At 40.0% G+C, this 22,706-nt stretch overlaps 2 protein-coding genes across 5 annotated transcripts; one reads left to right on the top strand and one right to left on the bottom strand.

Moving 5' to 3' along the window:
- Window positions 1-610: 610 nt before the first annotated feature.
- Window positions 611-12,051, bottom strand: dync1li2 (dynein, cytoplasmic 1, light intermediate chain 2). Of its 4 annotated transcripts, none has more exons than XM_088413672.1 (13): window positions 11,898-12,051; window positions 11,217-11,290; window positions 10,392-10,508; window positions 10,088-10,318; window positions 7,524-7,687; window positions 6,354-6,447; window positions 6,135-6,270; window positions 5,874-5,985; window positions 5,721-5,780; window positions 5,577-5,621; window positions 5,349-5,466; window positions 4,424-4,552; window positions 611-3,110 (listed from the first exon to the last, which is right to left on the bottom strand). In XM_088413672.1, exons 1-13 carry the CDS (start codon window positions 11,981-11,983, stop codon window positions 2,998-3,000), a joined length of 1,479 nt encoding a protein of 492 aa, XP_088269798.1. In that variant the 5' UTR covers window positions 11,984-12,051; the 3' UTR covers window positions 611-2,997. The 4 variants fall into 4 exon arrangements, with proteins under 4 accessions (XP_088269798.1, XP_088269800.1, XP_088269799.1 ...); XM_088413674.1 differs by having other exon boundaries at window positions 611-3,105; XM_088413673.1 differs by having other exon boundaries at window positions 4,424-4,549.
- Window positions 12,052-16,543: 4,492 nt separating this feature from the next.
- Window positions 16,544-22,218, top strand: LOC148424282 (uncharacterized). Its single transcript, XM_088413922.1, has 2 exons — window positions 16,544-16,734; window positions 19,157-22,218. Exon 2 carries the CDS (start codon window positions 19,165-19,167, stop codon window positions 20,785-20,787), a length of 1,623 nt encoding a protein of 540 aa, XP_088270048.1. The 5' UTR covers window positions 16,544-16,734; window positions 19,157-19,164; the 3' UTR covers window positions 20,788-22,218.
- Window positions 22,219-22,706: the final 488 nt, after the last annotated feature.

Below are 22,706 nucleotides of genomic sequence, written 5' to 3'. Positions count from 1 at the left end.
TAACTAGTGCTTTACTACCTTGTAGATTTGATGTTAAAATTTTAATACAGTATGTCGCAAAGCAATTTTTTAAGATAGGAAAACACTGATAGAAAGACCAGATAAAGCCAACAGATAAATGGCAGTTAATTATTTGGTTTTAGACGTAAGTGTACTTTTTTTCTGGAATGTTTTAATTATTAAGGCGTAGTTAAAAAAAAAAAACGTGAAAAAAAGTTTATACGTTTGAAAACAAATATTAACTGCGTGAAGGTTTTCACGGTTTTATGAAGAAATATTGCACAATAGAAAATAATCAGTCGTAAATTAGGAAAAGAAGCAATAAAGCTTTTAAAGAAATAATGTATAAACAATTACCATATTAAAAACAAAAAATACTGATTGGAATAAACAATACGTATAATGAAAAAAGGGTTTATGAAGGATAAAGAATTTATAAAGGAAAAAATACATTGTAAACAGAATTATATTAAAAAAAAACTCAAACTAGGGAAGACTGAATTTGTCATATTTGTACTTCTTTTAAAAAAGTTTGCTACTGTAATCACACGGCTATTATGAAGGTGATGTTCCAGCAATCACGACCATAATCAGGATAACACCACCACAGTTGGATTCATTGTTTTATTGAAGCCGGGGAATTTGATAAGCATTTTCCTCATCTTTGTCGGCACAAGAAGCGAGAATCCGCATGGCAGCTTGGAGGCTACAGTTATGTTAAAAGTCATACAATCAAATTCTGAATTATTTCAGTACACAAAAAGCAGCCATTCGAATGCTTCTAATATCTTGATATCCTGAATACAAAGGGACTGAGAAGCAGAAGCTTGTAGCTCTCATAGAAGATGAGGACCGCCGTTAGTGGTCAAAGGCAATCGGTTCAAGTTGTCAAGCCTCGGTCGGCTTCAACTGAAGCCAGAGTACAAAAGTTACATCCGAACAATATTCGATGTTGGGAAAGACATCCAGTCATCACAAAAGAAAAAAAACAACGTGCAATTATGGAATCAAGCAGCAGGTGAGCACTTCATTCCTTTTACCTAATTTTACAGTTCTAACAAGTGTGGCCAGAAATCTGTTCGCTTGGAGTGACATTTGAACGCTGAAAATGTCAAATGGACATAACCGTAGTTAGGGTTAGGGTGAGTGTGAGGAGGGGGGGGCTTGGTTGTAAACATAACAGGCAAAAAAAAAAAAAACAATGAGGGCGTCCATAAATGTAGAGGGATGGACCTTCCAATATGCATGCAGAAAATGCAGATTTAGAACACTGTTCACTACTGAAGCAAAACAAGGCAAAAAAAAACAAAAGTATGCATTCTGTGTCTTGAGCTGTTGCAACAACGAAATCGAAGAGTCCACTGAAAAGTGCTTATTTCAACATTTCGGATCCTGGTTGTGTTGGAAGTGTGCTTCATTTACCGCATTTGCCACCCAGTCGCAAAGGAACTAAAGCGGCCTCTTTGCGATCCAACGTCATCAGTGTGCAGTTTGTATCTTCTCAAATCTTATCAGATTGCCAAATAATTCATCTGGATGAGATTATGCTCTTCCTGGATAGAAATGTAGTATTTAAAATTGTTTACGGAAAAGAAAAGAGGGACAGTATGTATGGTGATGGAAAATATTAGGCCTCTCTATCCAATTCATAGTGTCTTTTTTCTGCTCATTTTTCTCTAACCAAGCAGCAGTTTTCTTCACACCTAACATGTGTTGTGTAAAATTGAGTTAAAAAAAAAAAAAAAAGATTGCAGACTGTTTGAATAAGTACAACGTACTTAGTAGGAAAAATATGCTGTGAAGGCAGGGTGTCATTCGAAGGCAAAGGTCATTTTAGGGCACTGGAGCGGTTGACTGAACAAACCGGTTTCCACCAGGGCGGCGCTGGTGAGTCTTCTCATCCTTAGGTAGAAACGGAATGTTTTGGCGGAGAAGTGGAGGACGATATGTAAGCAAAACGCAGAAAGAGGGAATCGCGATGAGGCAACTTTTGGGGTACATTAACCTTCGCCCTTAAGTTGGATCCTTCTTCTCCGGGGAACATCAAAGAGGCCGCGTTTTCGTTTGCCCAAAACAAACGACGTAACAGCGGCCGCAGGCTCGACGCACAAAACACAAATAAATTATTTGGATGAGAGGAAGTGGACTAAAAGCTTTGAAGCGGCGTTACTACAGTGCATTCATTCCCTCGGCTGTAGCATGAACAGGCACTTTTGGGAGTAACCGTAGGAAAGATGCTGCCCCCCCCCCCCCCTTCCCAAATATACACACCTATAGCTAAAGAAAATCTTCTGTCGGAGCCTCGAAGCCTTGTCAAGTGCCAACTTGAGTTAGTCAGAGGCAATTGGCGAGATTTGGAAAACAATTGTATGTACACGAAATAAAAACCTGAAGGGATTTTTCCCGCTAAGGTATTTACAGATTCCTTGGAGATGACTCGGCCGATGCCGTCGGCGGCGGGTTGCGTCGGGACCCTTTCCTTAAATCGTGCGCGCAAAGAAAAAAGGAGCGACGTTGGATAAATACATTGGCAGGAGCCCGACGTGTTTGTTCGCGATGAACTTCCATGACAAATACAATTAAAAGTTGGAATAAGCTTTGGATTCCGAGCCAATTCTTTCCGGGAGATAAGATGAGCCCGAGGCTTTTCGCTCTCGCGCCCACTCGGGACTCGGGAGTGTTTTTTTTCTTCTTCTTTTTTTAAATACATCTCAGCTATCGAGAGGCCTTCAACCCGGCGTGGCAGGCTCGCGCCGGCGTGGGCGCGCACATTTCTACGAACCTCTCCAAAGACATCCTTGGCGTATAACAAAAAGCGGAGAGCGTTTGGCGTCTTCTGCGCTATCACCCCCTTGAACGTTTCTCGCTCTCCGAAAAGGATTTTGGCGCAGCTTTCCGACAAAGAAATTTGGGAATTTGCTCAATTGCGTATGCTCACGTGAATACTTGAATTTCCACTATTAACGCGGTGGACAATGCGGCTCTTTTGATGGGACTTCACGCTTCGTTCTCAGTCTGCGGCGGTAGGTTGTTGGCTGAAACCAGGGGGTCCTGTTTGCGGGTCATTCGGTCCAACTCGGCCTGGACGTCAGTCAAACCCGGCTTCTGCCCTTGGAACAAAAGGGGAGACAAAAGCAAAAAACGTAATCTCCTGTAGCTTCCGTGCGCGCTCGTGAAACGCATGCAGGTGAACGGAGGTTGGCGTGCTGAAAGGCTGCGATCCAGGCATGCAGAAAAAAAAAAAAAAAAAATCCGCGCATGCATTGTCCTCAAAGCTGGAGAACGAGGGACATTTTACAGGTTGGTAAGCCATGCATTTTGTTTTCTGTAATTCGGTCGCTGCTTTCTTATGAGGAATGGGAAGAAGAACGCCATGAGATAAACCTTTCCTGAGATGCATTATTTTTTTTTTTTTTTTTTTAAGGGTTGGGTGGGTGGGAGGCTACGCGCAGGACTTTTACGTCTCTACAACGCATAAGGTTGCTCCGGAGTCTCAACTCTCGATATAAACTACGCAACCTTGTTGTGAAATTATAATATAATGACTTAATTACACTGATGTTTTATTGTACAGTGTCTTAGCATTTAGTAAAACCTCAAAAAAAAAATATAGCAGTTGAAGGACTTTACAGTCAGCTTAATAGACGAGTGAGTGATGTTGCCGTTCCTACTGATCACTTTTGGACGGACTCAACTTCAATGAAAATTAAAAAAACTAGTTTAGGTTCTTATTTCCTATCTTCATTTTTAAAACAAAAAAAGGCAATCTATTTTGACAAACCTTTAAAAAAAATGTAGAAATTTTCTGTAAAAGGGCTCAAATTTTTTAATTTCTTTTTCCAATGTTCTATTCTCGATTGTTATGCTTTTGAGCAATTTTGATTTGCGCAGCAAGTGCCGCTTTCATAAGCAGCGAGCCTGACTACCGCGAGATTGACAATGACCTTGCAGTCTGTGCTATAAAAGAAAAAAATTCATATTCATATAAAATAACTCATATTAGGTGTTATTTTGTATAACAACATTTTCCAAAATCTCCTATCTCATGAGACGTCTCGTCCTGTGGGATTTGCATCTCGTCCTATCCCTAATTCTTACCATTAGTTATATTCAACGTATTTAGGGGAAAAAAAACAACAACAACAAAGTCAAAACAGTTAGTAGAGCAACTTAAAACAGCAGCGGAATGTAAAGCAACATTGAAAATAGAATTTTGGTTCATACAGGCCTGTTACACCTTTCTTCACATCACAGAAGATCAGCAGAGATATTTCGTAAATCTCTTTAACATTCGTGTTCAGGCTGTGGAGGTAAAACTGCGCATGGCAAATATTTTGTCTATCTAACACTGCATCTGCTATAAAGGAAAACACTCCGACAACACACACACACACGCGCACAGACCGGCAAAATGCATTTGTACCTGTTTTTTTGGCAGAGCCTTGAACTCCAGCTCCAACAGCGCCGCTTCCCGGGCTCCCCGGGGACCCCGTCTTTTTACTCAGCAGGCTGTTGAAGAAGTTGGCCAATACGCCCTCGGTGGCAGCTCCTGCTGCGGATAAAAGGTGCGGCCAACTTTAGCGTCAAGGTCCATACCCAACGCTTGACTCGAAATGTTACGTAAAAGCTGTCAAATATTTCAGGCACGCGACTTGACACGATTTGAAAAATTTTCAGCAAGAAATTGCCGCCTATTGTCTTAAGCAAGGGGGATCCATGTCCACCAGAAACAACAAAATCTGTTATTCTCAGTAAAAATTTTAAATATTTGCCTTGACCAAATCTTGTGAAGAGCTTCCTACCTGCTGTAATTAGTGATGAAAAATGTAAATCAATAAACATGTCTTTTCTATGGAGGATGGAAGAGAATTTGCCCACGGCCACTTAATTAGCCAGCGCATGTGCAATTAATACCCTAAAAAAACACACACATATTTCGCCACTTGCTGTCAGTTGAAAATGACATCACATGTGCTCATGGCTCAGGTAACAGCCAATCACTGCTGACCTGGTTTCTGGGTTTGGTCATGTGATCAAGCCGCACCACAAACTGCATGTAACGCAACAGCAAGTGGCAAAATACTTTTCTAAAAGTATAAATTATACATAAGATATTTTGACATCAACTTAATAATGAACAAAATAAAGACTACCGCCACTCCCTTTAAGTGAAAAATGTTTTGCTAACTACCTCTGGGGGGCGGTATTGGAACGGCAGTGATAAAAATGTTTCTCTTGTGGGTCCTGGGTGCTCGAGTAAATCGGGGAAAGTTGATCATGACCCAGCTTTCCAGGAGCAAAAAATGTTGTCCATCATCATGGCGCTTGAGCAGAAACAATTTCTTTACCTTTCATGTTGGCGTCAGGCTTTTTGACGGCAGCCATGGGGGAACCGCCGCTCAAAGCGGTCTGGCCGGCACGTCCCGCTGGTCTCGGAGAACCTGACGTTGTCCGTCCTGGAGATTCCTGCCTCGCATAAATCAGACACACAATGCCGTCGGTTAGCTGAGGTGATCTAGGGAGAAAGGAGCCGGCGGGCCTGATAGCCTTTCTGGAGCTCTGCTGACGTGACTTACGGTAGCTCCTCTTGTCGGTGTGGCGGGCTGCTTGGCTAACAAAGACTGCGAAACCAAAACATTGTTTCGGAATTAATTGCGCAACGAAAGCAAACGCAACGCAAGTAGCTCTAGAACTCCTCTAAACTTTGCCCCAAAACGTACCTGTTGTTTCATGAGGAAGACCTGCTCATCCTCCGCATTTATCTCTTTGTCATGCACCAGCTGGGAAGAAAGAGAAAATAAAACACCTTCAGATATTAATGACAAAACAGAAGAAAGCGGATCGTTTGCCCGGCGGTAATGAGCTGCCATAACCTTTCGAAGTGGAGGTTTAGTGATAAAATCTTCGAACGGATCTTCGGGTCTGACTGATGTGAGGTTTTCGTGCAAAATGCAGATTTTCTTGTCATTGTCCCACCCTGAGGGACTATGAGCATATAACAAAGAGTTCATTTTTACTGCATTGTACTTGAACTTGCCACCCGAATGTACTCGGTGATCAGCATTACATTTCCTGAACAAAAATTTAGCTGGACAGAATGGACAGCGCTTTTTGTTGTTTTTAACTTTACTTACATGAACACTGCATCCTTCTCCACGACTAGGGCGGGATTGGTAAAGTGGAAGTCATACAGTTTATGTACAATATACTTGTAAAGCAGATCTAGATTCTTTTCCTCTTTGGCTGAGGTGTAGATTAGACCAGCTCCATCTGTTTAATTGGGTCAAGGTAAACGATAGGCGGAGTAGAAAAGACATATCAGGGGAAACATTTACAAAAAGTTTAAAGGATACATTGTAGGCAAAATTGCCTGATGTGGGACTGGATGAAATCAAAGTGCTCTTCTCTGTAGTCGTGCTCCTTCTCCAATACGCTGACTGAGTCGCACTGAAGATTTTCAGGGAAAAAAACAAAAACGTGAAAAATAACAACTAGTACAGTAGCATAATGATATAGGATATATTGTTTTAATGTATTGCCATTGGTACGTGGAACTTTCCCTTTTTTTTTTTTGACTATTTATGTGGTGCAAGGATTTTCTGTGTACACTGCCATCACACTGTAACCCATACTGTGTAGTCAAGGAAATGGCATCAAGCACGCTCTCTTAAGCTGATTTTGCTCATCTGAAGCTCCCTTTGAGCTCATTTTGGCCACGATCGCACCTCGTGAAGCCATTATTGCAGTCCCTAAGACGGATTTGGCCAAATAAAGTCGTCTGTAGCTTGATGAATGTAGCTGTCTGTAGCTTGAATGAAGCATTTCTTCATTTTTACCAGAAAATATTGGGTAAGCAATGCAAGGATTAGCCCTGGGTGTCACTATTTTCCACACACACAGGTGTCCAAGGCAAGAAAAAAAAATGCATTAAGCATGTTTTTAAACAGATGTACTCGAACTGCTCAAGGATTTGTTTCAGCCCTACACACATGATGACGAGCCCCAAAAAGACAGGGCCAAAAAGAAATGGCAAATTCACTATTTTGAGTTTCCTGCTAGCATGTGAAGGCCTGCTGATAGAGAGCATTTGTAACTTCAGCTCAAGTCTTTGCCTGGAGGCCGACCAAGGAAGAATAGCTCCTTTTTAATACAGGCGAGTCCATCAAAAAGCACCGCAGCCAAGTAAGAGCTTGCGTCCAAATGTTCTGGTGGGGAAGAACAGATTTCACACTGGGAAGTGAATGACTCCTTACGGAGGTTTAAAAACCCGTTTGTAAAAGCAGCAATGGAAGACAGTGCCAAGATGATAAAGAGCTATTTTGGCTTAATGCAGAGAAATGTAAAAGATTTTCCAGGGCAACGTGAGGAAAAATCTTTAATTCACCTGAATTTTGGTTACCAGTAAAATAATATACCTTAAAAGATTTGTTATTCTTCATTTTGACTTGTGGTAAAAACGAAAAAGATGTCATAATCTGTGATTTTATTAACATAAAGAGACTGAAACTTTGGGGATTTCTTACCTTTGTGCAAACTATTAGCACTGGAATGCCGAGGTTGTGCGTGAGCGTGTTGTCGCCCAGTGGTAACACAACCGCCTCGTCCTCGCCCGGTGCCAGGGCCCGTCGCTGCGGAGAGGCAGGAGTGCCATCCTCTGGTTCAGTGTACTCCTGGAAAGCTTTCACCACTAAACGCAAGGACAAGCGGAAATAAACCGTTGAAAGCATAAAAAGGACATCTTAAAAATCTGAAATATAAACCTGGGAGTGGACAACTTATTTTGAAATATGGTATTTTGTTCTAAAAGGAAATGACCATATTTAACGATTTTTTTCCCCAAAAAGTCACTGCCAGAATATTTCCCAGTATTTGCACAATGCTAAGCTAGCATCATATTTACAATAACAATTAAAAGGTCATGGCATACGCGGCTAAAAATAAGCACATTTTCAAATATCGCAAATGTTGCTGCAATTCCACGTTGTACCAAGACATTCTTTAATCATTATAAACACCCATAGAAAGGTGGCATCCTTGTTTTTGCAACTCCAGCTGTTAAAGACCTTTGGCAGTCAGTGTGTGAGTGTATGTGTGTCTAGATGCAGGAAGCCTTGGCCTACTTCCTCGGGAGCTTTGGAATGTAGCAAGGGACGGCCTGCGACATAAGATTAACTTGCATTTTAGAGCCAATTCCTTGACTTTCAAACATGGGATTTAGAATGTGGGGCAACAAGTAGGGAAATATTCCATCCTGGAGGGAGGTCTTGTTGCTACTGAAATAGGCAGAATTTCACAGAGTGCTGAGGGAGAAATCTGAATTCAAGTGTAAGTCAACTCCAAAATGTTTTTATTTTATTTTTTTTAGAAAATATGTTCTATGTAGCCCCACCAGCATTTTGATTACTACTGTGTTTGTGGACTATGATGTAAGCAGCAAAATCCTGTCGACTTGTTTCATCCAAAACGGGTGGCCATTTTGCCTCTGTGTATCCCAAAATGAAAAGTTGTTCATATCTGACATGCTTTTAAATTTTTCTAATCAGTAGAACATGATTTCAGACTTTCCAGGAGAAAAGAGTAAAATCGCTTTGACAAGGTCTGACTTTACTTTCAAAACTGATCCTTCGATTTAACTAGAAAAATCCAGTAGCCAATTTCGAGGCGTCCTGCCCGCAGAGCAAATTCACCAGAGCAACATCCGTGACACTACAGTGGAAAGGGGAGGGGACCATGATGCAAGAGGGCTGCAAGAGCTATTGGATTGGAGCCACTCGCGCAAACGTCCAGCCTCTCTCCCTCGTGCACATGTACCAAAATATCATGTGACTCAGTCTCACTTCAAGACAAGAATTTCATGCCGGGAAATTATTTTGCTATCTTTCCATGTCTATGTTGAATGATCATTTCTTCCAAATAATGTTCATGCAATATTTGGTTATTGCTACAGGATTTTTGTTATCCAAAGCCCAAATGGGTATATCACAAAAGTGTACTAGAAATGAATCTTTTTGGAGGGTATCATTAACTCAAATACTGATGAGAGCATCGCATGACTTTTTTTTTTAATTTCTTTTTTAACATTGATGCAATAATATTGTAGGTTACATGCATATTGTTAATTGTGAAGTCACTTTTTTACTATCCTACACAAAATCAAAACAATTTAGAGATATTAAAGGAATACTTTACTTTCTACAATTAAAAAAAAAAAACAGTATTTTGTTCACTGTTAATTTTAGGGATCACTGAGTTTCAATACCAGGTACTCGCTATGGCCAGTATCAGATGCTCTCTTGTGGGGGTTTTCAAATGAGAAACTAAAAATGAGAGGTTCCCATATTTTCATACAGTTTTAAGGAAAAGTGCTACAGTCACATATGAAGGTGTTATTTTTTAATTATTTGTCACCGTTTTTTGAGGTGGAAAATCGTATTTATCAAAAGTACTATGTGTGTCGTCAGTTAAAGTTGACAGCAAGAAAATGTACCAGCACTAACAGCGTTGTTCTGGCCGCACAAATGATCAAAACTACATGGAAAGCAGAAATGCAGACTCTTAAAATCCATGTGGCCTTAACTAACTAGTACAAAGAGCCTCATTTGTTCTCAATAGAAAAGAGCTGTTCATGAGCTGAATGTGACTATATCTTATTTTAACAGTAGAACATCTTCTGTGCATGTCTCATTGGTGAAATGCAGAACTTGCCCGTGGCCAGAACACACTGCTGAGGATCACGGGCCTCTGACGTCAGGAAAAACGACGAATCTAGAAACTGTGATGACAATCGTCAACACTTCACTTCGGTCCTATGTTCCACTTTCTCTTTCTTTCATTTTCACCGCCATTTTTACTCACACATGGTAAAATAAACGAGTGCTGCTGACCCAAAGACCAGACTTTGGTATTTGTATGAAAAAAGTGGATTATAATGCAGATGCTGAGACGCAAAGCGATCTGACTTTATATTTCACTGTTTGCATGTTAAGTAAACTGTACGCTCGATGACATCCGGATTCTGATAGGCCCTTAGAAGAAGAAAAAAAGACACCAAACGTGGATAGATAAAATAAAATCAGACTTGACTTACTCTTGAGCTCCATTTCTCTCATGTCCTCTGGAGGGATCTTCAGTTTGTCCAGATGGTCACGCAGGACACTGGCCCACTTCTGCAGTGACTCCATAATGGTCCAGGGCCGCGACATATCCACAACAAACATAGCAAGGCAATTTGATAGCGACTGAGCGGAAACTGCAAACTTGAGCAGGCCTTTGTGGTAGAGGTCTCCATCCAGGATCCACACGTTACATCGTGTAAGGTCTGCCAAAAGAAAACAATCCATATGAGTACGCGCTATGTACCATTAACACGACTACAGGACAGATGAACTCACCATCCCTGTCTTCATCATGTACATTTAGGTAGAGATATTCCAACCCTCTTCCTCTCTTGTTGTGTTCAGCACCTTGAAGTTTGGACATGAGTGTCGTTTTTCCTGATCCATCCTCCCCTAGAAGACAACGTAACCATCAGCTAACTCAGGGCTCGCTAAATTATAGCCATTTGCAGCGCTGTCTATTTTCAAGCTGCCCACGACGTTTAATAAAAACATTGTATGATATATTGCAGGGGTATTCCAGATGTTAACTATTTATAACTCATGTAGTGACAACGTTTGTCTTCATAACATCATAGAGACTAAAAATATATTTTTTTATAATTAAGATGGTTTCCTCCACCTATTTCTACAAATTTATTAGTTCACTTTAATGACTCGGAAGTTGCTTCTTGAAAATGATCGCTCCTGTTTTAATTCTGAATGTAGAGATGGGTTCAGCTGCTGTGCAGGGCAGGGGCTGGTATTTTTAGTGGGTTACAGGGTCGTGAAAAAAACCCAAATCTTCTGAAAATCACAGATATTTTCATTATAGAGAGATATGCGGGTATTTGAAAAGTTCAAAGTGGCTGTTTCACACTTTCAATTTTCCAAATGTGACCCTCTCAAGAAAAAATAAATAAAAGCATGGACACATTTAAATGAACTGATTAGATAAATGAACATAAGCTGAATCAATGCATGATACTTTTTTTCAAAGCTCAAAACTAGAGAAGAAAAACATGCCCGACAGAGTTCCACTCCCTTCTGCGTTGTAACCACAAACACAAGCCCAAAGCTGCTAATTCGGTCTTCCACAATGATAGCTTCAGAAACACTTACCAAATACCAGAATGTTTTTTCCTGATGGCAATTTTGAACTTGAACGGGTCGAAACATCACTCAATATTGAGGTCCTATGGAGAGTGAGAGTGGGTTACATTTCTGTCAATTTGCAAATATATTTTAGTTTTAAAAATATGTTTTGAAGTTCATATGCAACAGGTTTACACTAAAAATTAGCTGTTATTCAGATAAAGACTTGTTTCGCTCTATTCTCAGGTTGACAAACTAATGATGTCATCTCTACTAGCTGATAGTAATGTGAAGGCGTTAGCTTCCTGTTAGCTTGTTGTATCCCACAAATGACAGCAGTTAGCTTAGCAGTGCCTTGTCTTACACTGAGAAAGAAAAAAAACATCCGCTAACAAGCAGTAGGCATCTAAATAGGCAAAGGGATTGAAAGTATCCCTTTGTATGTGTGTCAGATAAAATGCTAAATAGTTAAGACTTGTTAACAGACGAAAACAAAAAAAAACGCTAGCCAACTTGTCGCCCAGCCTCAATTTATTAGCCGGGGCTAAATGTAGCTTTAGCATAAATTAGCTAACAAGGCTAACAGTAGCTTTGGCCGGTGTTTGCTGGGAAGCAAACAAAGTGGTGATCGAGCATGCCGGCGGAGGGTGTCCTTTTCCCCGCAGAAGCTAACAGTTGTTCCCCCGATAAAAGAAAAGGCCAACTTGCCATAGATCGAGCCCTTCTTCCTCCTCGTTGTTGTTGTCGCCGGGTCCGGCTACGCCCGGGAGTTGCTTCTCCAAAACGGGAGCCATCTTCTCTCTGTGCGACCGAGCACAAAGGCAAGGCCCAGCTTCGCTTGGCCGCCACTAGCGCCGCCCAAGTCCAAGCGGCCAAGGGTATGTTCCATTTTCCGTACGGCATGTCGCTCCGGAGCGGGGTCTGCGTCGTAACTCATTGTTTACCGTACTGTATTTAAAACATAAAAAAAATAAACATATGGAAAAAACAGTATTCATGAGTTAAAGTTGTAACACAAAAAGTACAGTCGGTGGTGGATGTTTCTCCTGCCTGTTATTTGAACGCTGACAAAATATTGGGCGAAAATACTTATTTGAAGTACAGTAGTACATCGATTTGTTAATACTGTACATTTAAGAGGCAATGTTCCCTCGATACATCACGGTTCGGTTATTGCGGCTTCATCGTGGATTTTGGAATGTTTCTTCTTTTAAAGTAAGAGCAGACAAAATCTAGCAATTTTAGTCATTAAAAAAGGCAACCTCATGCATTTTCGTTTAATTATGACCATATTTATAGTAGGTTTACCTCAGTATTTTTCTTGATATTTTTTCTTCTTCGGACCAGACAAAAACATGTATAGGAATTTAATGTACCACATTTTTTGAACGATGAGGCACATCAGATTAGATATAAGGCGCAGAATGAACTGGTATATTTTGAGACATTTCCATATTTAGGCCGCACCGGGTTATAAAACACAAGGGGGAAAAACTGAGTAAAACTTTAGCTGGATATGTAGTCAATTTTTGATCAAATTGACAATTTTGCTTCTTTTTAACAAAAGAACTTTATATCTCTGCGGATCTCAGTTACTGCTTGTATTTTTGGAAACGTAAACCCGTGATAAACGAGGGAACACTATTAAAGTGTTGTAGCTGATTCCAGCAGTAGAGGTTCTAGTTTGTCTGAAATTAATTTGAGAAATACATTAAGTTTTGCTTACAATAACATTTTTCCACTTGCTGTCGACCGAAAATATTATCAACGAGCTCAAGGTTCAGGTAACGACAAATCATGACTCACCTGTTTTCCGACTTTGGTCATGTGACGTCCACAAGCTGACTTGTGATTGGGTGTTACCTGAGCCCTGAGTACGGGAGATGTCATTGACACCGAGTGGCAATAATTTTACTTGAAGAGTAATTTAGTTACCAAAGTAAGTTCAAACAACATATTAACTTTTCACAGATGAAAGATACCGCATATAAAATTAATAATACAGCCGGCCCCCGGCTTACGAACACCCTGATTTACAAACAATTCGCCTTACTACGGGCAATCCGACACCGACATGCCGGCCCTTGAGTATATTAATATATTTCACGCTTGAATGCGTCAACATAATCAGCAGATGCGTCATCTATAACATCAGAAGATACTTGTGGCAGTAGCGTGAACGCTATTGGTCTTACAACGTCACAGTGACTGTCTCACTCACGGTGTCTAAATATATTACCATTTAAGTGTAGTGTTTGTACAGCTAAAGGGAAAAACAGCTGACATGAAATTAAATGTGCCGATCACGGCATTCCAAAGCTAAAAGTCAATTCCCTTTATATATGTTAATTAATGCAATTGTACAGTAGATTATGTCACACAATCTCAATATATGTGTTCAGTCGTGATGTTAATACCTAAGGCTTTTGCACGCGTTGCACGCATTCACGAATTAACATGGGTTTGGATTGCCCGTTATACGAACAGTTCGAGATACGAGCGTAGCCGCTGAACGGATTAAGTTCGTAACCCGGGGGCCCACTGTAGTTTAAAAAAAAAATTCAACGGACGGTTCCAACACGTTAGTTTTCATTGCTGGAATGAATCCAGTAGATGGTGCTATTTGTTGGTTTAAAATCTTTGACGCTGACGTCATTCGGCTTTGTGAATTGAATATTTTCAATTTGAGACAGACGCTCAATTTAAGGGAAAGGTTTTACAAGGCATCAAAGTTCATTCATAGGCGGAAGATTAATCGCGTTTCATTTATGTAAATATAGCATAACATTCAAATTTATTCATAGTGTACAATAAAATGACGCCTTAACTAATCCTGGTGTGCGAATTACAACAGGTTGACACACTGATCCATCATATCTTGCCATTCAAGTGCATTTAATCAGTCTGAACGATTTGTAATTTATGAATAACATGCTTTGAACAGATTAAGTGAAATTGGATCATTTCCAGTTTCAACTAGACAGCTCTCACGGTAGCCTGCTTCAAAATTTGGTCTAGCTTTTGATAGCGTACCACGGCTTGTGTATTTAGCAAATTTCCAAGACGTTCTCATGCATGTTGACTCCCATGTTTGTGGGAGCAGAGTGACAGCCAGGGGTTTGTGGTTCAACTCATAGGAATTGCATTCCAGAACATTTGCATCATGTGAAACACGGCCTTTGCTTCTGCTGCCCCTTTGTCACTGTCCAGCCCTGCTTCCAGCAATGAAAACATGCTAGATTGATCTTGTTTTCTTGTTTTCGTTTGCTCACAATTGAAATCTTTGTTCCGACTGTAACACACAAATCAGAAGCGCAATTTAAAGTTCAAGACCCGCGGCTAACGAGATTAGGCACATAACATGGATTAGGGTGGGGGTGTCCGAGCTATTTTATTTCAGGGCCGTATACAGAAAAATAGAGAAAAAAATATTATATATATATATATATATATATATATATATATATATATATATATATATATATATATATATATATATATATATATATACAGAAAAATATATAGTATACAGAAAAATAGAGAAAAAAATAAAAAAAAATATATAATATTTTTTTCTCTATTTTTCTGTATACGGCCCTGAAATAAAATAGCTCGGACATACATATATATATATATATATATATATATATATATATATATATATATATATATATATATATATATATATATATATATATATGTAATATTTTTTTCTCTATTTTATATATATATATATATATATATATATATATATATATATAGTATACAGAAAAATAGAGAAAAAAATAAAAAAATATATATAATATTTTTTTCTCTATTTTTCTGTATACGGCCCTGAAATAAAATAGCTCGGACATACATATATATATATATATATATATATATATATATATACATATATATATATATATATATATATATATATATATATATATATATATATATATATATATATATATATATATATATATATATATATATATATATATATATATATATATATATATATAATATTTTTTTCTCTATTTTTCTGTATACGGCCCTGAAATAAAATAGCTCGGACATATATATATATATATATATATATATATATATATATATATATATATATATATATATATATATATATATATATATATATATATATATATATAATATTTTTAATAATAATTTTTTCTCTATTTTTCTGTATACGGCCCTGAAATAAAATAGCTCGGACACCCCAACCCTAATCCATGTTATGTGCCTAATCTCGTTAGCCGCGGGTTTTGAACTTTAAATTGCGCTTCTGATTTGTGTGTTACAGTTGGAACAAGATTTCGATTGTGAGCAAACGAAAACAAGAAAACAAGATCAATATATATATATATATATATATATATATATATATATATATATATATATATATATATATATATATATATGTTTATTAAACAGTTAATATCTATCAAGCGAGCATTTACATAATGTCCCTATATACTGTATTTAAAAATACTGCTGCGTCAAGGGTTTCTATCATCATTGATGAGATAAATTTTAATATTTTTACAGCCTTAGTTTGGACACCTGTGGTTCAGGATTTCAATATTGGAATTAGAGTCAGCATTCTGTTGTTTGTTTTCATTTGTGGTAAAGAGAAAAAAAACAATCCTTAAGGCTGAAAATGAAAGGGTTAAAATTTGGGTCAGATTAACCGAGTAATTGCGTCATAGTCATAGTTAAAGCATTATTTCTTAAATCTCGTTCATCTCACTTTTAGAATGACTCGACACAGGTTTGTTGTGAAAAAAAAAGTTTGGCTTGCATTATGCTTATTTTACAGAAGAGGGTGCTATATCCCCAAAAATATAACCGCTTTAAGCATTGACTAGAAAATAAATCAAAAAACGCATAAATCTCGCAAAAACATTTTTACTGTGTCCGTCAATATTTTTTTTTCCATGCATCTGAAAGAGCCCCATCTCATTTAATTAATTCTCGGACCCACGTGATTTGCGCCGAGTCGACCAGTTTAGTTGAAGAGATTAGTTCAAATATTCCGCAGGCTCGCTTTTGTCTTTTGAGTTTCTGCTAAAACTAATACAAACCTTTTAACATCCCCCCCCCCCGCTAGTATGTTTACAAAGCAATTGCGATATCACTGACATGACACCTCCCATGCATTATTTATCTTTACCCTGATACTCCCCTCGGGGGACCCCTGAGATGATTCCTCATATTTTCTCTTTGCGAAATTCACCATCGCTGTTTGATTATAATCCTCGTCGGTCACAAGATGCAGCCTACAGCTTTGAAGTGCTAGTTGAGAGGGTGTGTGCGGGAGGGGAGGGGTTAAACTCGGGGAGGCTATAGATTGCAGAGGGAGCCCTGGTGGGCCAGGCTGCATTGTGATAGCGACAGATGTCTGAGGGGCACTCCTCACAGGCACACTGCACCCTCGGAGAGCGAGACCGGAATCCGCAGCTGTCACTCGCAAGGCTTTCACCTCCATTATCGCATTCAAACCCGAGTCCGGAGAAGAACTGATCACTCTACCCGCGCACAGGTCGGTCCGACTGATGCTTTTGTGTTTTGGAAAGGCGTTGTTTTGCAACCGGGATTAAAAAAAATTACATTAAAAAATTAACTAAGACATGGTCTCAAAAGAAAGAGGAAAAAAAGAAAGGAATGCAAGTAGAAGCTTTCCTATTGTTCTCAAATTATGCTAATGTATTTCTATTTCAATAATAAAGCCGGGAGGTTTTTTTTCTCTCCCCTTTTCTTTTCTTCTCTACTCCAGACTGGTTCAGTCAGTGTGTGCGGGTGCGTCTTTACCGGCACAGGCTCAGATTTATTCTTTTTTTGAAGTAGGCCATGCAATGAATTAAAAATGCGCAAAAAGAGAAAGCGGAACAAAGTTCTCAAGTTTCAACGTGGTTACGTAGCGAAGGACTTTATCATTTTTTGCTGAATCGGACGGTTGATTTGTGTGTGCGCGTGTGCGTGTTTGTTCAAACCTGTGAACAAAAAGAGCACAGCAAGACAGAGAGAGGCGTTGGTGGGTTGAGGTGGGGGGATGGACACTAGTTGGAAAGTGCACGGTCTTATCTCCTGATTCCATATTAGTCTAGCAGTTTCTTGTGCAAAGCTCATTTTTCTCTTGTAGTAGCGATGGCGACTCCACTTCTTTTGTTACTATACCGGCAGACATGCTGTTACTATTTGCTCCCGTAAATCAAATGTCCGCTGCAAATTTTCCCTCGTTGCTCGCTCTCAGTTATTCATTTGATTGAAACGTACATTTGCTGCACGCGTTTTTAAGATCGCAACTATTGAAATGACGAATCATTCAGGTAGAAGTGAACTCGGCTCAGATGGGTGCTCGTAAAGCCGAGCACGTTGCAGTTTTGGTGAAATGGCGTAATGGGGAGTGGTCCAAGGTGAAACGGATTTGCAGCCAATCCCAGCATGGTTCTGTGTGGCTTGATTGCTCCAATGCAGCACTATGGACAGTTCCTTGCATCTTCATTTTGGTGTCCACATGTTGCCCTCACCTATGACATCTTTCGCATTATTTATTTATTTTCTGAGGGGGTGTGGGCGGGGGGTGCATAAAATATTGTTTGCAATTGAATATCCAAATCAAACGCATTATGCTGCCTCATAAGTTCGTCTTCTGAAGGTTTTTGGTAGATTTTCAACTACATTGCTTTCTCTTTGAACTCATCTGAAAAGCGGACAGAAAAATGGAAGTGAACAATGGTTCTTCTTTTTTTGTTACTCAGAAGGGAAGTCCAATTGTTTGGTAATCATCCTTTGATACATCCTCATTGAAGGTTGATTCTGCTCACAAACGGTTTTGTGCCATTTATTAATCTATATCTATTTTTCAACCAGTGTGTTTCGAAAGATATAAGTCAAGTGTTCCATTGGAAATGATCTCATTTCATATTTATTGATTTATTTTTGGAAACATAATGTGCCTTGTCAGCTATGAGAGTAGTATGTTGCAGCGTAATCGTGCAATAGATACTCTTTGCCAATAGGTGGCAGTAAAGTACATTGAGGCAAGATCGTAAAGTATGTTAAACAGTGTTCATTTGATTCCTTTTGATAAAACTTCGATTAGTATGACTTTATATCGCTAGTATAGGCGACAGAGTTTCAAATTTTAAAATTTTAGGCTCGTTGTGTGCCTCAAGATATTTCCAAAGGAAAAAAAGTGTGCCTTGGCACAAAAAGGTTGAAAAGCCTTGATCGGTATTACCAGCTGTAAAAAAAAAGTTGCGTAATAAATAACCACTGTCAAATATTCTAGTGCAGCGGCTCTAAAATGGGAGTATACATGTATCTCGGGGTTATGTGAAGTCACTTCAGGGAAAGTTTAAGACGTTAAAGACGGAATTTGGACAAAAAGCATTCTAATTATTAAGTTATGGCCCACAAATGACTGCGTTGTAATGTGACCGGAACAGTGCAGTTTTCTTTTCAAATTAAGAGCCAATTAATTAGAAAAAGGGGGCTGTTGATTGCTTCAGTTTGCTGTAACGGGCGTACGTGAAGGCACTTCTGAGATGGTTAAAAAAGATTTTAACCAGGTAAAAAATGATTTTCAAGCTTCGTAGAAAACTGTTGCACTAACATATGGATAGTGGTATATATTCAAGGCAAATTTTGAGATTAATCCGTTCAATAACAAAATCGTTTGGCAGCACTTCTTATTCAACATGGCGAACGGCTAGATATAACAATATTCAAAGCTCCGAATTATGCGATAAATATGACTTGCTATGCAAGTAAGTGTGGTCATGAGTCTTACATCAAGACTGTGTTCAAACCCATGTTAGTCATGTGTATTGAATGATCTCATTTAGCAGTGGAAACGAATGTGATTATCCCCGTCTTGCCATGCGAGATTGAATTCAAATTAATTGACAACATGTTGCAAGGTTATGCAACGCCTTAACTGTTCTCACCTCTCCTTGTAGGTGACACCATGGGAGGGAAACTGAGCAAGAAGAAGAAGGGTTACGATGTGAGCGATCCCAAAGAGAAAAACGATGAGGCTGCAGCCGCCCCGGCCGCTAGCGCCGAGGAGTCCCCGAAAGTGGACGACGGGGCGCCACCGACCGAAGCTCACGTGACAGCTGAATCAGGCAAAGTTGAGGAGGAAACTCTCGGATCTGATGCCGCGGCAGTAACAGAAGCAGTCAGAGCCCCCGAAGAGACCGGTTCCGCTCTGCCGGAGCAACAAGTGATGGCAGCAGCTCCCGAACCAGATGAACCGGTCGCCACGAAGGAAGAAGCGGCTCCGGTTCCGGAAGAACCGGTTCCGGTCAAGGAAGAAGCGGCGCCGGTTCCAGAAGACCCGGTCGTAGTCAACGAAGAAGCAGCTTCTGTACCGGAACAACCGGCCGTTGTCAAGGAAGAAATAACACCAGTAGCGGAACCTGCGGTAGTCAAAGATGTTCCAGAAGAACAAGCACCGCCAGAGGAACCGGCAACAGAAGAAGCCTCAGCGGCACCAGAAGAAGAGACTTCAGCACCGGAAGAAACGAGTGTAGTCACAGAGGAAATCGCTTCTCCTCAACAAGAAGCGGCTGCAGGAGTAGAAGAACCTACCGAAGTAATTCCAGTGCAAGAAGAACCTGCTGAGGTAGACTCACCATTACCAGAGGAACCGGCAACAGAAGAAGCCTCAGCGGCACCAGAAGAAGAGACTTCAGCACCAGAAGAAACGAGTGTAGTCACAGAGGAAATCGCTTCTCCTCAACAAGAAGCGGCTGCAGGAGTAGAAGAACCTACCGAAGTAATTCCAGTGCAAGAAGAACCTGCTGAGGTAGACTCACCATTACCAGAAGAAACGACAGTCAAAGAGGATGAACCAACCGAGGCAGATTCTGCGGCTGCACCCGAATCTATTGATGAACCTTCGGCAGTTGAAGAAACCGCGGCAGGAGAGATTCTTCCCGACAAAGAGCAAGAACCCGTTCCGATGACTGTTCCCGCAACCTTTTTGGAGGAGATCACCCAACCTCCATTGGCTCAGGAAATTGAAGCATTTGCCGAGCCGGTTATCGAGCAAGATATCATTTTGGAGACAAAAACAGAGCAGGTAACGGAGCCCGAACCGGAATCGGTCACAGAGAAAGAACCGGAGCCGGAACCAGAGGTTGCCACGGAGGAACCCCCAGATGAGGAGCAAGGTCAAGATGACGAGCCGGATCAAACACCTGCAGATCTCCAGACTGCGGATACCGAGGAAATCCAGGAAAAATCTACGCCTTCAAACGAGGAACCGTCTGGACCAGGCGTGGAAGAACTTGCAGAATTTGAAGCTCCCGCAGAAGATGTGCCTTGCCCAGAGACAAAGTTGGAAAATGGTGAGAGTTCTTCTCTAACAGAGGATGTAGCAGCTTTGCCTGCTGTCAACGGAGAGCGCACGGAATCGGAGGAACGTGTTAATGGTATTGAGAATTCGGTGGAGTCGCCCGTGAAGAAGCTGAGTGACTTTGAACTGAAAATGGACGTTAACCTGAGCGGGGATGACCAGGAAGCCCCGGCGCCCGTCGCCGACATGGTGGAGGCTCTGAGTACGGAGCTCACACAGGAAGTCTGAGCGTCGCGCGTCACTCCGTGCTGACAAATCTTGCAGCGATGCGAGAAAGGCGTCGAGGAATCGCAAAAGCGGAAAAGCGGAAATCTGGTTGCGTTTTTTTTACGCTAACTCAGGCGATGATATATTTTGTTTTGAGTGAAAAACATAAACAGGCGCATGATGATAGACTACGAAAGCGTGGGAGTGACAAATCAAGATTTTTGACTGGCAAAGCTTTTCCAACGGCGCTTCAGTTGCGAATTTGTTCGAACGACTTACAAGCTAAATGTCAAAAACGGCATGGACTTGCGCATGCAAGTATTTTTTTTAGCATATGAGCTACATTATACTAATACTTTTGAAAATGAAGTACATGCTGGTTATAAGTCAATATCCCGTGGCGTTACGGGAAAAATGTAGTTTTTAGATTTTGGCCTACAAATATGTTCGAAGGTGTTTACTTTACATTCAAACAACTTTGCTGATTTGTTCGAACATTCTTGCAAACACGTTTGAACGTACTGCTAGGCTAAATGCTAAAAAAAAACGATGCCCAAAAGATAACAGGGTATTGAATTACACATGAGCTAGTAAGAAAAAAAATATTTCTTTTAATCCTATGGCCTGCATTTGAAAATTAAAGTAGTAGACATTGATTATGATAATATTGATTTTACGGTTTTATTATAAAATATGGTTGGCATTTTCTTCCCTTGATGCCACGGGTTTGCGTGTTTTTTAGCGTTTGGCCTCCGAGCACATTTCGGCGTTTTTGCTATTACATTCAAATGAGTTTGCAAATTTGTTCAAATGCACCTGCAAATTTGTTCCAACGTATTGTTGGCAAAAGGTTAAAAATATATCTTTTTTTTTCCCCTTCATAATGGCACAGATTACTGACTTGCCCACGCCCAAATTTAAGAAAAAGGAAACCTCGCTTATAAGTCATTTTTAACTTATTTATTTTGATGTCCATGCACAAATCAACAGGCTGAAGCATTGCGAAAAAAAAGAAATGTTTATAGCATTTGGCCTACAAGTGCGATCAAATGAATTTATCCAATGCGTTCGAATGCGTTTATCAGTCAAAAACGCTTCCTCCACATTTGCGGCTCCTCGCTCCCGTACTAGAAAGCGCTTGGGTAGATAACAGCTGAACTGAAAGTACACGGACGGACTTGTGTTTAGAATTCGCCGGGTTAGCCAAGACGGGTCAACCGCAAACCTGAGTAAAAAATACTGGATCAACCCTCAACGTGTTATTGATGAGTGAATTGATGAACTCTGTCTTTGTGTGTGAGCCCGATTAATATGAGCATAGTAGCTGACTTTCGTATATTCTTACTTGCAGCGCCATACAATGTTTTGGCCTTTTATAAACAAATAATACTTGTGAGAATTGTTACATTTCAAATGATTGAAGAGAGAATAAAAAAATTGTCATAGCCCACAGTGAGCTTCCTGTCTTTCCGTGCGTATGGCAGCATTCGCCATTTAAGCTCAAATTTCGTCAATTTTGCTACGGGGTTATTTCTTCACGTAGTTTCTATTACATAAAGCTACAGAACAACTAAGTTGACAAAGTGCTTGGGGACATGGGCAACCTTTCTAGCTGCTCTGATGTTAGCTGATAACGGAGAGCAATGTCCTGTGGGTCAATGCTCACTGCAAATATTTTGGGTTGTGCAACATAGCTGCCAATCGAGAGCTCGTTTTTTACTCACATTTATTTCAAGAGGAAGTCAACCCAAAATAATATGTTCTATGTAGCCCCTATAGTTACAACAGCATTCTGATTACTATTGTGTTTTTTGGAATATAAATTACGCAGCAAAATCCAGCTTTTTTTTTTTTAACTATCCGTTTAAAGGGGCGGCCATTTTGCTACTGTACTTCTGTCGACTAAAAATGACATCACAGTTGCTCGGGAATGATATAAC

This window comes from Hippichthys cyanospilos, chromosome 4 (assembly GCF_059441005.1).
Source record: "Hippichthys cyanospilos isolate Australia breed blue-spotted pipefish chromosome 4, RoL_Hcya_1.0, whole genome shotgun sequence".
Classification (NCBI taxonomy): Eukaryota; Metazoa; Chordata; class Actinopteri; order Syngnathiformes; family Syngnathidae; genus Hippichthys; species Hippichthys cyanospilos.
Note: the sequence above shows the minus strand (reverse complement) of the source record. Positions and strands in the feature narration are given on the sequence as shown.

Coding starts and splice junctions, on each gene's coding strand:
- dync1li2 (XM_088413672.1), bottom strand. CDS start 11,983: ATGGCTCCCGTTTTGGAGAAGCAACTCCCGGGCGTAGCCGGACCCGGC. Junction 10,319..10,391: donor ACATGATGAAGACAGGGATG/GTGAGTTCATCT, acceptor TTCTTTTGGCAG/ACCTTACACGATGTAACGTG. Junction 6,271..6,353: donor CAGGCAATTTTGCCTACAAT/GTATCCTTTAAA, acceptor CCAATTAAACAG/ATGGAGCTGGTCTAATCTAC.
- LOC148424282 (XM_088413922.1), top strand. CDS start 19,165: ATGGGAGGGAAACTGAGCAAGAAGAAGAAGGGTTACGATGTGAGCGAT.